Here is a 14,412-nt window from a genome sequence, read left to right as displayed (position 1 = left end):
CCCCAATATATATATATATATATATATATATATATATATATACACACACACAACAACAATTATTTAAATTTTTAGTTTTTGTTTTCTTGCTAAGGGAAACAGTGATCTCTTTAAAACTTTTTGATTATGAGCAACTTTTAATACATTTTGTTTATTTAAATTCTTTATAAATTTTAAAACAAAAAATGTATATATTTAGAGGCACATTTAATTTTTGACAACCCTAATCTGTAAAATAAATAAATAAATAAATAAACATGGGCATTTAACACTAGCCATTAACCCTAAACCACAATGCAATGAAGTCCAAAATTCAAAATACAGGTAAAACACCCATAAAAACACGTTTAAAAAACCTACGGAAATAATACATTCTGCCCTATTTCTACATATCAATTCCAAATACAGGTAAACACCTGCAAAAACACCACCTGTTTGAAAAAAAAAAAAAACAATATGGAAATAGTGCATTGTGTCCTATTTTTACATATATATATTTTTTTTTACAGTGTATAAAGGCCTATATAAAGTATTTGATGCTGAGGAAAGTTACTGACCTACAGTGAGCGATAATGATAAAGAGCTACTTTTATATTAAGTTTAAGAGGTTTTGGCTTAGAATATTTTTTAAAAACTTCTAAGAATCTTGTCCCTGCATGTTTGATGAACTTTTGATCTATAATATTACCCCTAAAGATCATCAACAATCAGGCAATATCAACCCACATTTTTGGCTTGTGACACTCAAGTATTGGTCTAAGTGCAACAGAGCAGAATTGCTGCTTGTTGACTTCAAGCTCTAATTTAAAAGCAATAGATCCATATGCATTATTAGAATGCTTTAAAAGAGCAAGAAAATTGTATGCCAACATCGTTAAATTATTGGCTTGTATTCTCCCCCAGTGTTTTGTCTTTTTTGGCTTGGTAATCCTGCAAGACCTGTCTGAGCCAGTGTTCCTGTCTGGTCCTCCTAATCAAACAAAAACTCTACGTTCACGCTTTTGCCTTCCTTCCCCATTCATTGCTCTGTCCGCAGGCCTCTGCCCCCCCTCAGGGAAGCCCTAATTAAAGACACCCAGCGCCTCTAAACACAGAGCTGAGAGAGCCGGCCATGGAGCCCCCCTACCCTCACCATCTATTGTCCATTAAAGAGACTAAATAAATTCAACAACACATTTTCCCTTTCCTCTGCAGTTGGTAAGCTTAGGTATTACATCTAGGCCTGCACTAATAAGCAGGGCCGTTTCTTAATCCTGCCACTGGTCAGGGGCTATTCTTATTCTAATGCCCCGTTTCAGCCAGAGGCTTTAGAGCTATACTCTATGATTGAGCCATTCAACAGACACCTCCTCCAGAGCGTCGCTGGTTTGCATGTTAAATCAGGAATAAGACTCGAATTGCTTAGTTATATAATGGAAGGTAAGTTTTTGCTTGCACAATGTAAATGATAATTGTATAATTTTGGCTTTAATTCTTATACAGGACATCAAATCATTTTGGTTAGACTTCACAATATCTTTCGTTTAAAACCTTAAAGGGACTTTAAATAGTCCACCCAAAAATAAAAAAAATATGTTATCATTTATTTGTTCAAAACTTGTTTGACTTTACTTTCTTCTGTGGAACATAATAGAAGATTTTTTTTAAGAATTTTGGTAAGAAATTTTGGTTCTCATTGAGTTCCACTGTTCAATTTGGTTACCAACATTCTTCAAAATATCATCTTTTATGTTCCGCAGAAGAAAGTAAGTCATAAAATATAATATAAAGCATAACAAATCAATCAGTATATCCAAAATTCATGAAATTATAATTCATATTTTCATACATAAAATAGGAAGCAAAAGAGACCATAATGAAAATATGCCATATAAAATCTGATTGGACTTTTTTTTTTTTTTAAAGTATAAATGTAAAAATATATAATACAATATATAATATATAAATAAAAATGTAATAAAAAATTTACAGTAGTAGAATGTTTTGGTCTCATATCAATATATTAATATTTGAATGTTTATGAACTACTAATTTGCTAAGCAATATAAAATATTAAAGACTTAACCATGAAAGTTACTTTAAAGTTACTCTGTGCTGTGTTTTGTCTGTAAATTTCATTATAAGATATCTAAACAATAAGTTAAAGCAAAATGACCCGCTGAAATCAGCCACAGGTCAAAAAGGTGACATTGTGTCGTTCTCCTATGTCTTAATATGAGCTTGTCATGTCTCTTTGACACTAGAATTGAGGGGAAGGTCTCTGGACAGTAACACACAATGACATTAGTCAGCTCTGTCCGAGCGGGCCAGAGGAGAAATGACACTGATTGATGGATTCTTTTCATTTATAGATCCTCTCTCTCGAAGTGTCCGAAGAGCAGAACATTTGGGGCTATTTAGTGCTTGCTTTTTTCTTTTCCTCTTTTTTTTGTTCTGTGCATGTGTCTGCACAAGCACACACAATGGACGGATCGGGAGTCTGAGATTCTGCCCTGGGCCGACAAGAGCTGAAGGGGTCAACTGACAGGATGGGCGCTCCTCTGTGAGTGAGGGATGGACAGAGGGAGAGAAAGAATAGGAGGGATGAAGAAAGGGGTGACAGCAGAGACATACTTTATTAAGTGGTTTCTAATTTAATCCGCTCCTGAACTCAGTATCTTACAATATGGCTTCCCTCATCAGGCCTGCAGACAAGTCCATACGTGAGCCTCTCTCAGAGCCCGTCGCTATTTCAGTCCTTATCACACTGGATTAGAAAACCCTGGACTCTGGCTGACATCCAACATCAATCATTGCTTTCTTTGTTTCAGAATAATGAAGCAGTAAACTAGTTGAAAAATGAAACAAATTATTACTAACAATACATTTTTTTTATATTTTATTTCTATTAAATTATTGAGAAGTGAAGAGGGATAAGATTGAGACATGTTGCAGGTCAGGTTCAAACCTGTTTTGCCTGCATGAGCATGTGTTGTTGTGTCAATGAAGCATTGGGTGTAAGCCATGGGTGTAAGCCATTGTTAATAATAATAATAATTATTATTATTACTATTATTATTATTATTATTGCTGTTGTTGTTAAATGATATCCATTGAGTGTAAGCCATGGTAAATAAATAAATAAATATTATTATTATTATTGTTGTTGTTGTTGAATTATTTCCCTTGAGGTTGTCTACACTGGGTGTAAGCCATGATAAACAAATTATAAAAAAATAAATAATAATAAGTATTATTATTATTATTATTATTGTTGTGTTTTTGTTGTTGTTAAATGATATTCCTTGAGGTTGTCTACACTGGGTTTAAGCCATGGTATATTATTATTATTATTATTACTACTACTACTACTACTACTACTATTACTACTACAACTACTGTTGTTGTTGTTGTTGTTGTTATTGTTAAATTATATACCTTGAGGCTGTCTACACTGGGTATAAATAAATAAATAAATAAGACATTGTTTAAGCCATTTTATAATAATAATAATAATAATAATTTATTATTATTACTATTATTATTACTACTACTACTACTACTACAAGACCTCAGTAATCTTCAGGTTGTGTCTCTGATTTCAGTCTCCTCCTATACAGTTTACCTTTGCAGGTATACACAAACAGCAGACAATAGGAGCTTTAGCATTTTCCCAAAGATGAGGAAAGAAACCGTTAGTCTAAAACTGTTAGTAGTTCTATAGGAAAGCAAAACAGAAACACTACTACAACATGAACAGGGCCACTATTTGTTAAATGTGTCAGTGTAAGTGTGTGGCAAAACGGCTTGTCTAGATGTAGCAGTTGTGACAACAGTTGCATTAGTTTAACTACCGTACAATAAAAAAAAAAAAACTGTATGACATCACCTGCTGAATATTTCTAAATTCCAGCTACATATTTGCCAACTCTCTCTTTTTTAAATAAAAATAGACTCTTAAAACTCACAGAATGAATAAACTGTGTTAAATATTACTGAGTCCACTGCTTCAAGGACAGCACAAATCTTTTCAAGGAGAACTGAAACCAAACAGCCAATGTTTCCAACTGCATCCTAATCCCCACATTTAAAACTGCAACCACAACAATTTAATTTGCCGCGGTCGTAAGGTTAAGAGAAAAAAAAAAATGAAAACACTGATGGCACGACTTTCTACAGATGAGAGAAACTGGTGTGAACTAGCAAGTAGTTATTTGGTAACATTCCACTGATAGCTTCCAGAAATAATCAGGGTGAATACACTGTTTTATTCATAGCATGTCACTCTTAACATGGTAATTACCAACTGCTGAGGGGTGCAGAGCACGCCAGTGGTTTCACAGAATTCATTTAGCACAATAAATCAACAACTACAATAGAGAAAATCACTATAATTATATCATTTACCAAATTCTCCATTTGGTCGGGAATCTTTATTGTTAAATAAAGGCAACTGCTGTTGATTTCAGCCAACAAGAAACTAACTTACAAGGAACATATGGATTTAATTTTGCACGTGCTTTTTAATGAGAAACGCTGCTTTGATTTGAGAAGCTGCTGACCTGATGAAGCCATGTTGAGAGAAGGCAAATATGCAACTACTAATCAGAGCAAAACATCCAGAAATAAAAATTTCACATGCAGTCTAGTCTTCTAAATAAAAGTGTTTGTCTTTCAGACCCAAAGGAAAAAAAATAGAGTGAGATTTGCAGAAGGAAATCTCTTCTGAGAGATTTCTGAGAGAAAATGAGAGTTTTAGAAAAGGAATAGCGAACAGCACATTGCTTGTGTCAGATAATTCGGAGCGGCTTATCTGATCTGTGCCTGCTACAGGGAAGCACTTACCCTTCAGTCCGGCTACAAGAGAGCAGGGTAAGAGGGAACAAACCAGAGTGACATATAGACTCACGTGGAGCAGAAGACAGAAGAAAGCAGAGAGAGAAAGAGAAAGGAGGAAATAATATTCCCTTTACAGTGTAAGCAAAGCATGATCTGATACACTTATTCATACACACACAAGCAATTATCTGAAAATGGGAGGGGAAAAAAACTTGAGATGGTGCAGAGAGGGTCGCAATAATTTAAAATACCAGAAAGAAAGAAAGAAAGAAAGTTATGCAAAAGAAAAGCATAAAATATAAAAGCAAAAATACACAGAAAAGAGTGATGAGTAATGAATAAAAGAGAGCAAATATATGCAAAAGAAAAGCGAAAGAGTGAACAGCAGAAGAAAAACAACAGAAAGAAAGAAAGAAAGAAAGGAAGAAATGATAAGTGAAAGTAAAAAATAAACAATGAGTGAACAAAAGCAAATATACACAAAAGCAAAAAAGAAAGAAAGAAAAACGAGTGAATGAAAAGCAAAAGCAAAAGAGCTTATATAAGCAAGAGAAAACTGAAAGAGTTAAAAGCAAAAGAAAAAAGCAAAAATTAAGTAAAAGAAACAAATAGACAGAAGAAAAGTGCTGAAAGAAAGAAAGAAAGAAAGAAAGAAAGAAATCAAATGAACAAGTGGGCAAAATAAGTAATTAAAAACAAACAAACAAATAAGTAAGTAAATAAAGAAATAAAGAAAGCAAGCAGAAGAATTATAAAATAAAGACGGGGATCAAAAGGTATCAAAGCAAAGAATATGCAATGATGAAATGTATGTGGGATGCAAGATGAAAGATTTCTGACAGAATCAAACAGTGCAGATGAAAACAGAGTGAGATTTTTCTCCCTTTTTACAACACTAATACAGTAAGTAGTTACTGTTCTCAGGAGGTGAACACTGTTGAGATTACACTTACAGCACATTAATGAGCAGTAGAGTGAAACAGGGTATAAAAACATCAGTAGTGCACTGTTTAGAACGGGAACTTATTTAGCCGATCTTATAGAAAATTTCCATGTAAGAGTGTGACTGCTATGAAGAGTGTCATTATAAATGCAGCTCTCGCCCTGTGTGTGTGTGTGTGTGTGACTGCAGTCAGCATGTGTGTCGTGACCGACGAATTGGGATATCGCTTCGATAGACCAATCTACTTCGAGTGTAAACTAAACGAGCCAATGCACATTGGCATGCAATTATTGCATCCAGCTGCCGCTGATCACAGCGTGAGTATAATAAGGCAGCAGGTGCAATGCATACCAGCTTTTCGCTTCGGAGCCGAGCGACTACATCGTTCTGCTCTATGTTTATTTCGAGAACTACGAGTTCAGCACGCTCTCGGAAGCTTTCTGTGTTGGCGGGACGGCGCTTCAGCAGTGGTCGTTCCAGTGTCGAGTGGGTTGCGCACTTCAGGCTGCACCACCCCCTGTCGTGTTGCAAAGCGGCCATCTCCCCTGTGCGCCTCAGCACTAAAAGAGCATTTCCTAAAAAGAGCAAATTTCTCTAAAAGAGCTACACGGGTGCGTCTTTATAAAGACGACGGATCGTCCTTATAAGGATGCCGTTTCACCCGTGCGTTTCTGGGTGCGGTCGTTACCTGGCACCGGGTGATGGTCACGATCGCTGCCTCACGTGTCTGGGCATCAAGCACGCTGAGGTGGCCTTCGTGGATGCTGTATATATAAATATATATATATATATATATTGCTAAATAGTAGTTGCATGATAGCCAAAACATTAGTCAATATGTTCACAGAATCCGCAGCCTAATGTAGAAAGTATTTCAATTATATCAAATATTTTAAATTGACATTAATGTTATTGCATTATGAACTAAGATGATCTGTGAATATTTAGTAATAGTGTATTTATAAACTGATATTAATCAAGATTACATATTTATTAATGAAGATGAATACATATTCATCAATATTATTGTATTCTATTATATTAATAATTAGTTAATAATAATAATAACAATAATGTTGCTATTTTATTACTCAAGAATAAATGCTGTAAAATTATTATTATTATTTGCATGGCAGCTTTAATTAATATTGATGTGTAGAATCTTATTTTAAAAACATAGTAATTGCTTTTGTTGGTGCAACCTAAGGTAGTAAGGTTGATTCAACCATGTTAAACAATATTTTTACTTTATTATTCAGTTAACACAGATGTGGCCACCTGAATCAAATTTTTTGGTTATCTCACAAAAAAATGTTTACACTGTAATTGATTTAAATGAACCAATATTGCTTTATATTGATATAATTGTTTTAATTTATTCCATTTGTCACAATATTTAGCATGCAGTGCTTGATTACGCATAGACTATAAATGCTTCATTAGTCAAATTTCAGACGACATGAAAATAAAACATTCTTCATAAAACATTACTGCATAGACACTATGCAACACGGATGAATATTAGAGATTTAGATAACCCGTGTACAGTGTGCATAATGTTTTATGCAAAGATACAGAAGGTTTCAATGAAAGATAATTGATCTTAACTAGTTAATTACCGGTGTTTGTTTAACACTAATAAAATTAGTCACCTATTCTTTGGGAATAAATGTGTATGGGTCCTAGAAACACATGCCACCTGCTGGTCTAACAGGTATTTCTATCCACCTTATTTTGCAATGCTTTTTGTGAATGCACAAGACTTTGGGAAGAAACTAAGTGCTATATGTTTATAATTACAGCAATAAATAAAAAATATGATAACAAATACCAGTTTGCAAAATCAAGCAGCATAATGGACTGCTTTGGTACAGATAAAATAACTGGAAGCAACTGACATCGGAAGCCTCAGCCATTCAAACTACAAATAAAACAAGGTGGCTAGAACAGGTGAAGACTATATTCACTGTGACATCATTGACTGTAGCAATCCGATTGGCTGCAGTGACCTGGCTGAGGGTCGGTGTAATCCACAGTGTATCCGTCCAGTTGGAGAAGTTCAACAGGTTCTGCTTTCTTCTCCCTGTAGCTACACATGGCAAAGGTGGGGATGGGTTTGTGGGACTGGCCCGTGGCACGATACATCGCTTGAACCCACAGGATTCGATCTTGCTCATCATCGCTGGCGAAGATCACAGTGTCTCCCTCCTTCACAGCATTGAAGAATGTCCGACCACCATCCAGACCTGAATTCAACATATTGTTCATCATTTATACATCACATGGAAATTAATCACTGTGTAAGTAAAAGTGCACTGTGAAAAGTCACAACACTGAGTTATTTCTACTTGATCAGACCCTTTCAAGGTACTGTATATGGAAGCATTGTTGAACTAACAATACTCTCACAGCACTTTTGAATCATGGCTAAAGTTTATTTACACATAAAATAATACTTTTTTATGACAGGAAAAAACAGGGAGAGAGCAGGAATGGAATCGGGACATAACACAGGATGGATGTGAACTTGGGTTTTTAGGAAAAACGTTAGTGTACATACATATTTGTGTCTGCTTTCTTCTCCCTGTAGCTACACATGGCAAAGGTGTACTGGCTGACCTGGAAAGAATATTGGCACATTAAACACACATCGCGAATTACACTATTAAGAACTAGAAAGGCAAAACCCGAACAGAAATATCTACTTCAGGCTAGTGATAGGGTTCAAACGGAGGGTGGCAACTCAGAGGGAGGCTGTCTCGGTCACTGACGGTGTAGGGTTGGACTTGTAAGGTTTTGTCCTGCCAATCAAACGGAACTGACAGAAGAGTGTGGGATGACACGCTGTCACTCTGGATGCGAGTCGTGCAGTTAGGTGCCAGTCATACACACATTCTACACACACACACACAAGACGCTCTCCGGCCTCATCCGCAGCATTGCACCAATCCAGCGCCTCCATCACCTCTGCTGAAAGTGGCAGCCCTCTCTCACTCCGTCTCCGAGTGACATGATAAATTCAATGTCATGTGTGTGACGGGCACTTGGGCTGGCTTCAGGGCCCCGATCTGGCTTGGTGGCACCCAGGTGCCTTCGGGACGCCACCGGGGCACGCGCACCCCCCGCGCTCGCACACACATGTATACACGCACAACCTCCCATCAATCCTCTGAAGTCCGGGCCTGTCAGAAGCCGGAGCGGTCGCTGGTGGGGCCATTGACCCGCTGTCAAACCGACAGTTAAAGGATTTTAAATGACTTTGCTTTCTGATTACCCCTGCATGCTTTTGCTCTTTTAAATAACCTTGTTATTGTCGATGCTCTGTAAATTGCATTGTGGATGAAGAGAGCGGGAGAGCGGGTGCAAATCGATCACTAATGCTGGAAATATAAAGCCGAATGCCAGACACACAACCTGAGCCCCTCCGGGTCACTCGAACGCATTACCATATTCAGATGCGTAAGGCTGAATGCCTGAGCCAGAGCATCGGAGACGAGATGAGGGGAAAGAGGAAGCGAGCACAGAGCGTCTGCCCGCTGTTTTGTCACATCGCCTACCGACCGTAAAATAATTAGACTTCAGTTTGAATCATAATGCTGGCCTTATGCTGTCAACTTACTGACAACAAGAGCATTTAGAGGCACGAAGACAGACGATTCGGCTGCTATAGAATTTATATGACTGCTTATCAGTGCTCTATAAAGGATAGAGATGTTAAAATAGATACAAACTGAAGAAATTAAATGGCAGGGTGGAGCCACAGGGATCTCTGTCACAACCTTTTCGTGACATCTTGTCTCAAAGCCAGCCTGTGTCAAACAAGAGCCCTAAATGGTCTACATGGTGTGGTAATAATCTATGAATAATGCAACAGTGAACTCACACCCACCCTGTAACACAAACCCCATAATGCAGGGGCATTTACATAGAATCATTCAGTGTCAATCAAACTCTGGTCACTCATAGATAGCACATCCTGCATACTAAATATTTACTTATATTCAGCAAAGAGGCATTAACTTGATTGAAAAGTGACAGTAAAGACATTTTTAGATTATATTTTTAAAAAGCTGTTATTTTGACATTTCTATTCACTGATATACATTAATAATAAGAAGAAATGTTTTATTGAGCAGCAAATCAGCATATTAGAAAGATTTCTGAATGATCATGTGACAGTGAAGACTGGAGTAATAGCTGCTGAAAATTCAGCTTTGTGGATGTTTTAGAATATATGTGACCCTGGACCACTAAACCAGTCATAAGGGCTGAATAAATAAGCTTTCCATTGATGTATGGTTTGTTAGGATAGGACAATATTTGGCCGAGATACAACTATTTGAAAATCTGGAATCTGAGGGTGCAAAAAAATCGAAATATTGAGAAAATCACCTTTAAAGTTGTCCAAATGAAGTTCTTAGCAATGCATATTACTAATCAAAAATTAAGTTTTAATATATTTATGATAGGAAATTTACAAAATATCTTCATATAACATGATCTTTACTTACTATCCTAATGATTTTTGGCATAAAAGAAAAGTCCATAATTTTGATGTTTTTTTTTTTGTGGTCCAGGGTCACATATTTAATTGCAATAGCATTTCACAACACTATCTTTTAATGTATTTGTGATCAAATAAATGGTTAACATAAGAGGTTTCTTTCAAAAGTTTAAAAAAAATCCTACCTCCCTTTAAATGTTTGAACGGTAGTGCATATAAAAATACAAAAAACCGGTTACTTTGATGTTAATAACAGGGTCGGCACGCATCATATACATTTAATTTAGCTCATTTTGGAGCTACTGCTGCATGATCTGACCCTTAAAATGCCTGATGATGTAAACTAATGTAATTACATTGATTTATTCAGGTTAAATTATATTTTTTCAATAATTTAGGCAAAAATGCATGAATCACCTTATGCTCACAAAACATTTTTACAGCGTAGATTTTATAATATAGGTCTTATATTGGAGAGTTGTTGGTTTATACTAAATATTGTATTAAAATTCAGTATTTCACTGTGTATGTGGTATAAAACATTTTATATATTTTTTAAAAATCTAAATAAAACATTAAAGATGCCACGACATACTCTGGAGTATGTTTATGTTAACATTTACGAGGATTACACAGATGGATGTGTTGACATTTGTGTGAATACACAGGATTTAACAGAGAAGAAACAACAAAACGCAGAAAGGAAACAAACAAACAAAAAGTGTGAAACCAACAAAATCAAACAAACAAAAAGCACAGACACAAAAAGCGCATTCTGGCATATTTTCTTACCCACACTGACATTCGAAAACACAAAGGGGGCATTGTGTAATGTTTTTCGCTTGCATGCACACAAGCACACAGACACACATGCATGCAAACACTAAGGTAAATAAATAATGTCAGTGCATTGACTGTTGTTTGTCACTTGCTGTAGTCGTAGCTGCGAGCGACTGGTGGGCGTGTGATGTGGGCTCTTTTAGCTGCGAGTGCTGGTCCTTTACTCTGTCAAGCCGCCTGTCAACTTTTAGCTCTCAGACATGTTACAACCCGCCACAGAGGAGCTGACTGAACAGCAAACAATTGAGACAGAAATAAAAAAGGCTCCATCGAGGTACCTGACACAGTGCTCGATCAGAGAGTGTCGGGAATCTAGTCTACTTCACTGGAGCAGTTTTGACACATACAATGGAAATGGAAATGCACAGCACTCGATAAAAAAATTCTGAATCAAAAGGGGAGAAAAAGGTCTCCATCAGAAGTCACACCAAGGTGAAAAAGCACATACCTGCACCAAGACGAAGAACCTCTTCTTCCATCTTTTCCACAGGTTTTTCCCAATGGCCCAAAGGTATCTGTGAACAGACGCAGAGCAGGTGTTGCATCATAGTGTCAGTCAAGATATAACTTGCTGGATGTGTTCTTCTTAATTTGGGTGATAATGGGCCACTGTTGCCTTTCTCTCTGAATAATTTAAAAATAGTAAATTACAACAGGGATACTTTAACATCATAAACATATGTTAAAAATATGTTTAAAAAACATAGAACATATAGTAATATGTACCTTTACAATTTTTTTTTAAAAAAGAACAAAAATCAATGCATAATTGAGAAGACATTCATAACAGACAAAATAGGTGAAAAACATAGAACATACAGTAATATGTACCTTTACCAAAAAAATGTGAAAAAAGAACAAAATCAATGCATAATTGAGAAGACATTCATATGCTATAAACAGACAAAATAGGTGAAAAACATAGAACATACAGTAATATGTACCTTTACCAAAAAAATGTGAAAAAAGAACAAAAATCATTGCATAATTGAGAAGACATTCATATGCTATAAACAGACAAAATAGGTGGCTGATTATTTGAAGATGAGATATATAGATCATTTCGAAATAAAATGAGAAACAAAATCATTTAGAAAAATGCTACAGCTATGACATTTCAGCTATAACACTAAAAATGTGTTCATTAAATCAAGGATGATATATACACTTTTCTCAAAAATGAAATAAAATATTTCCTTAAATTCAAAACAGCTTTACAGAAAATCACGCTGTCAATATAGTCGCATTTAGCAGATTAAAGATGGACTAGAAGTACACTGCATATATGCAGATATAGTTGGGGAGAATCAGGCAGAGATTTGCTATATTGTACATATCACTTGAATGAATATTTAAAATGAAAAAAATCTAAACGAAAACCTGCTACATAATGCAAATTCATGGACAATGACATACGAGTCTCCTCTCAGTAAGTAGAGTGAGTTTTAACACAAGCAAAGAATAGATATGGATTCTCGGGTGTAGGTTTAGTGCCCCCTAATGTCGAAAACATTAAATTGCACTGAAGGCAAAGGCACATCACATGGGACATGATGATAAATATAATTAATTGACCACTGCAGTCAATTAATCAATCAGTCAATCGAACAATCAATCAGCCATTATTCCAGTCTTCAGTGTCACATGATCCTTCAGAAATGTTCTGATATTCTGATTTATTACCAATGTCGGAAACAGTGATACTTTTTTTTAGGATTCTTTGATGAGTAAAAAAGTTAAAAAGAACAGAATTTATTCAAAACAGAAATTTTGTAACAATATACACTACCATTCAAAAATTTGAGGTCAGAAATGGCTGGAGTAATGGCTATTGAAAATTCAGCTTTGCACAACAAGAATAAATTATATTTGAAAGTATATTAAAGCAAAAAACAGTTATTCTAAATTTTAATAATATGTTACAATATAACTTTTTTAAGTTTTTTTTTCTGTATTTTGATCAAATAAAATCAGCCTTGATGAGCATGACATACTTGCATGAAAAGTTACATACATATGGTTTTCAGTATTCAGTTTTCAGTATTTTGCCTTGTTTTCTAGTAAAAAATAAAAACTCAAAATATCCTTAAAACAAGGATACAAATTTCATAAGACAAAGACAGATGAAAATATACTGAATTAAATATTTTCTATCCCATTGGCAAATTGTTTGCATTATTTTTTACATTCATGCTTAAAACAAACAAAAAAATCAATTTAATAATTTAGTAATACATTTAAATATTTCATCATGTTTATTCATGTCTTATCACCTTTATAAACTATTGTGTTTTAAATATGTTTATATACTTTTAAAATCTTAAAATATTTATATTGTAAAATTAATCCATATATATTGTACAGGATATACTGATACAGATCTCGTCCATCATATGCATCTGTTGTTAATAATTTGCTACTGTATCCACTAGGTGGAGCCAAGAGATCACAAGAGTGGTGAGGCCACATGTTCATTGAACCAGTTTATAACTCTTGCCTTTCAGTGTTAGTGAAATGGGCTGTCCTGAGCCTGTGCATATTGCTACTATTCAACAACTTATTGAACTCTATTCAGTTTTGGGTCAGTGTAGAACTGACTGTCCATGTTAGCAGGTTTCACCTTCAGCAAATCTTAACAGTACACAAGCAAAATCAGAAATTAAAATTTTGAGGATGTCACTTACCCACAGTGCTTCATGTTCTGTGGTTTGTCCATACGGACAGCCAATTTGATCTTCAGGTCATCTGGGCAACCTTTGGCAACAGTCATTTTATGGGGCTCACATTGTTTGGGACTATTGGGTGTTGGATGCAATACAACCTGGAATCACATTATGAACATTGCATGAACATTATTTTAACTTCAAAATATAAAAATATAGACCACACTGAAATTCTATAATAATATAAATTTTATAATAAATATTTAAGATTCTGCACTATTGCTAAGATGTCATTAAAGCAAAATTGGACATACCAAATATTAAGACATAAAATTCATTTTAACTTTTCACTGTTATGCTGATAATAAAATTTGAAATCAAAATAGTTTTAAATTAGAGTAAAAATACAGTGGCCATACTGTATATTGCATAGCTAGCTCAAATATGGCAATGAAAAAAAGCAGGATACCGCAGCTTTCCAGTAATATCCATTCCCACCAGTGTTCTGATTCATCACACATTGGATCCCATTATTTTCTCTATCTCTCACTTCACTTTGAAGTCACCTATCATTTGCATAAAGCCGACATCAGCACCTTATCTTTCTGTTTTTATATCAGTGCAGGCTTATTGTTTAGAGAGAA

At 35.2% G+C, this 14,412-nt stretch overlaps 1 protein-coding gene across 1 annotated transcript in view; it reads right to left on the bottom strand.

The window, feature by feature from the left end:
* Nucleotides 1-14,412, bottom strand: part of LOC107728598 (calcium-dependent secretion activator 1-like) — a 111,552-nt gene that overhangs the window by 46,339 nt on the left and 50,801 nt on the right. The window contains exons 9-15 of the mRNA XM_016538825.1: nt 13,790-13,926; nt 11,554-11,620; nt 8,322-8,380; nt 8,091-8,131; nt 7,826-8,007; nt 6,037-6,067; nt 4,825-4,836 (exon numbers count right to left, since the gene is read on the bottom strand). Coding sequence (XP_016394311.1) covers nt 4,825-4,836; nt 6,037-6,067; nt 7,826-8,007; nt 8,091-8,131; nt 8,322-8,380; nt 11,554-11,620; nt 13,790-13,926 — 529 coding nt within the window. The remainder of the gene's footprint in view (nt 1-4,824; nt 4,837-6,036; nt 6,068-7,825; nt 8,008-8,090; nt 8,132-8,321; nt 8,381-11,553; nt 11,621-13,789; nt 13,927-14,412) is intronic.

This window comes from Sinocyclocheilus rhinocerous, unplaced genomic scaffold (assembly GCF_001515625.1).
Source record: "Sinocyclocheilus rhinocerous isolate Xijiao unplaced genomic scaffold, SAMN03320098_v1.1 scaffold757, whole genome shotgun sequence".
In the NCBI taxonomy this organism is placed as follows: domain Eukaryota; kingdom Metazoa; phylum Chordata; class Actinopteri; order Cypriniformes; family Cyprinidae; genus Sinocyclocheilus; species Sinocyclocheilus rhinocerous.
Note: the sequence above shows the minus strand (reverse complement) of the source record. Positions and strands in the feature narration are given on the sequence as shown.